This window comes from Aureococcus anophagefferens, assembly GCF_000186865.1.
Source record: "Aureococcus anophagefferens unplaced genomic scaffold AURANscaffold_3, whole genome shotgun sequence".
NCBI lineage: Eukaryota > Pelagophyceae > Pelagomonadales > Pelagomonadaceae > Aureococcus > Aureococcus anophagefferens.
Window position 1 is genome coordinate 1,144,391 of NW_008705563.1, and position 947 is coordinate 1,145,337.

The window sequence follows — 947 nt, forward strand, 5'->3', positions numbered from 1 at the left end:
GAGCTCCGGTCGCGGCTCTGCGCGCTCAACGGCGTCGGCCCCTGGAGCTGCGACATGTACCTCATCTTCCACCTGAAGAAGGCGGACGTCCTCCCGCTGGGCGACCTCGGCGTCCGCGCGGGCGCGGCGCGCGCCTTCGGCGTCCGCGGCCGCGGCAAGAACGGCGCGCTGGACATGAAGAAGGACGCGGACGTCCTCGAGGCGCTCTTCGCGCCCTACGCGCCCTACCGCAGCCTCGCGGCCTACTACATGTGGCGCGTCGTCGACACGAAGGCCTTCAACCAGGACGCGGACGCCTGAGGCATAAGTTCAAGTTGCGGTTCACTCTTACTCGGTGCGCGCCGGCACGCGCCGCGCACAGACTATCGAAGGCCGGGGTGAGACTGAGTGCCTTAGAGGTAGGCACCGATGACGCCGCGGATGACGTCCTGGACGTCGGCTCGGCTCCGCGCTTCGACCGGGACGCAGGCGCGAAGCAGCGCGGCGACGACCAGCGCGGCCTTGCGCTTCGCGGCGATGCCCGGATTGGACACAATCCACCGCTCGTCGACGGTCACGCGGCCGTGCCGCGCGAACTCGACGAGCGCCTCGAGGCCGACGGCCGCCGCGATCGCGACCGCGTTGGCGTCATTGTTCAGCGCGAGGTTGTACAGCGCCCGCGTGGCCCGCCAGTTCGCTTCCGCGCTCCCGTCGCGCAGGAGCTCGACGAGCAGCGGGATGGCGCCGGCCTCGGCGATCGCGACCTTGTTGGCGGCGTTGCTGAGCGCGAGGTTGCACAGCGCGTCCGCGGCCTGCGTCTTGGCCGCCGCGCTCGCGTTGCGCAGGCGATCGACGAGCGGCGGGATGGCGCCGGCCGCGGCGATCGCGACCTTGTTGGCGTCGTTGTTGAACGCGAGGTTGCGCAGCGCGGCTGCGGCATCCCATCTGGCGTCCGCACTCCCGTTGCG

The 947-nt window shown here is 71.1% G+C and overlaps 1 protein-coding gene across 1 annotated transcript in view; it reads left to right on the top strand.

The window, feature by feature from the left end:
- AURANDRAFT_61681 (hypothetical protein) overlaps positions 1-300 on the top strand; it is a gene marked incomplete at both ends in the record, with an annotated part of 3,408 nt that extends 3,108 nt beyond the window's left edge. Inside the window, one exon of the mRNA XM_009035437.1 lies at positions 4-300. Coding sequence (XP_009033685.1) covers positions 4-300 — 297 coding nt within the window. The remainder of the gene's footprint in view (positions 1-3) is intronic.
- Positions 301-947: the final 647 nt, after the last annotated feature.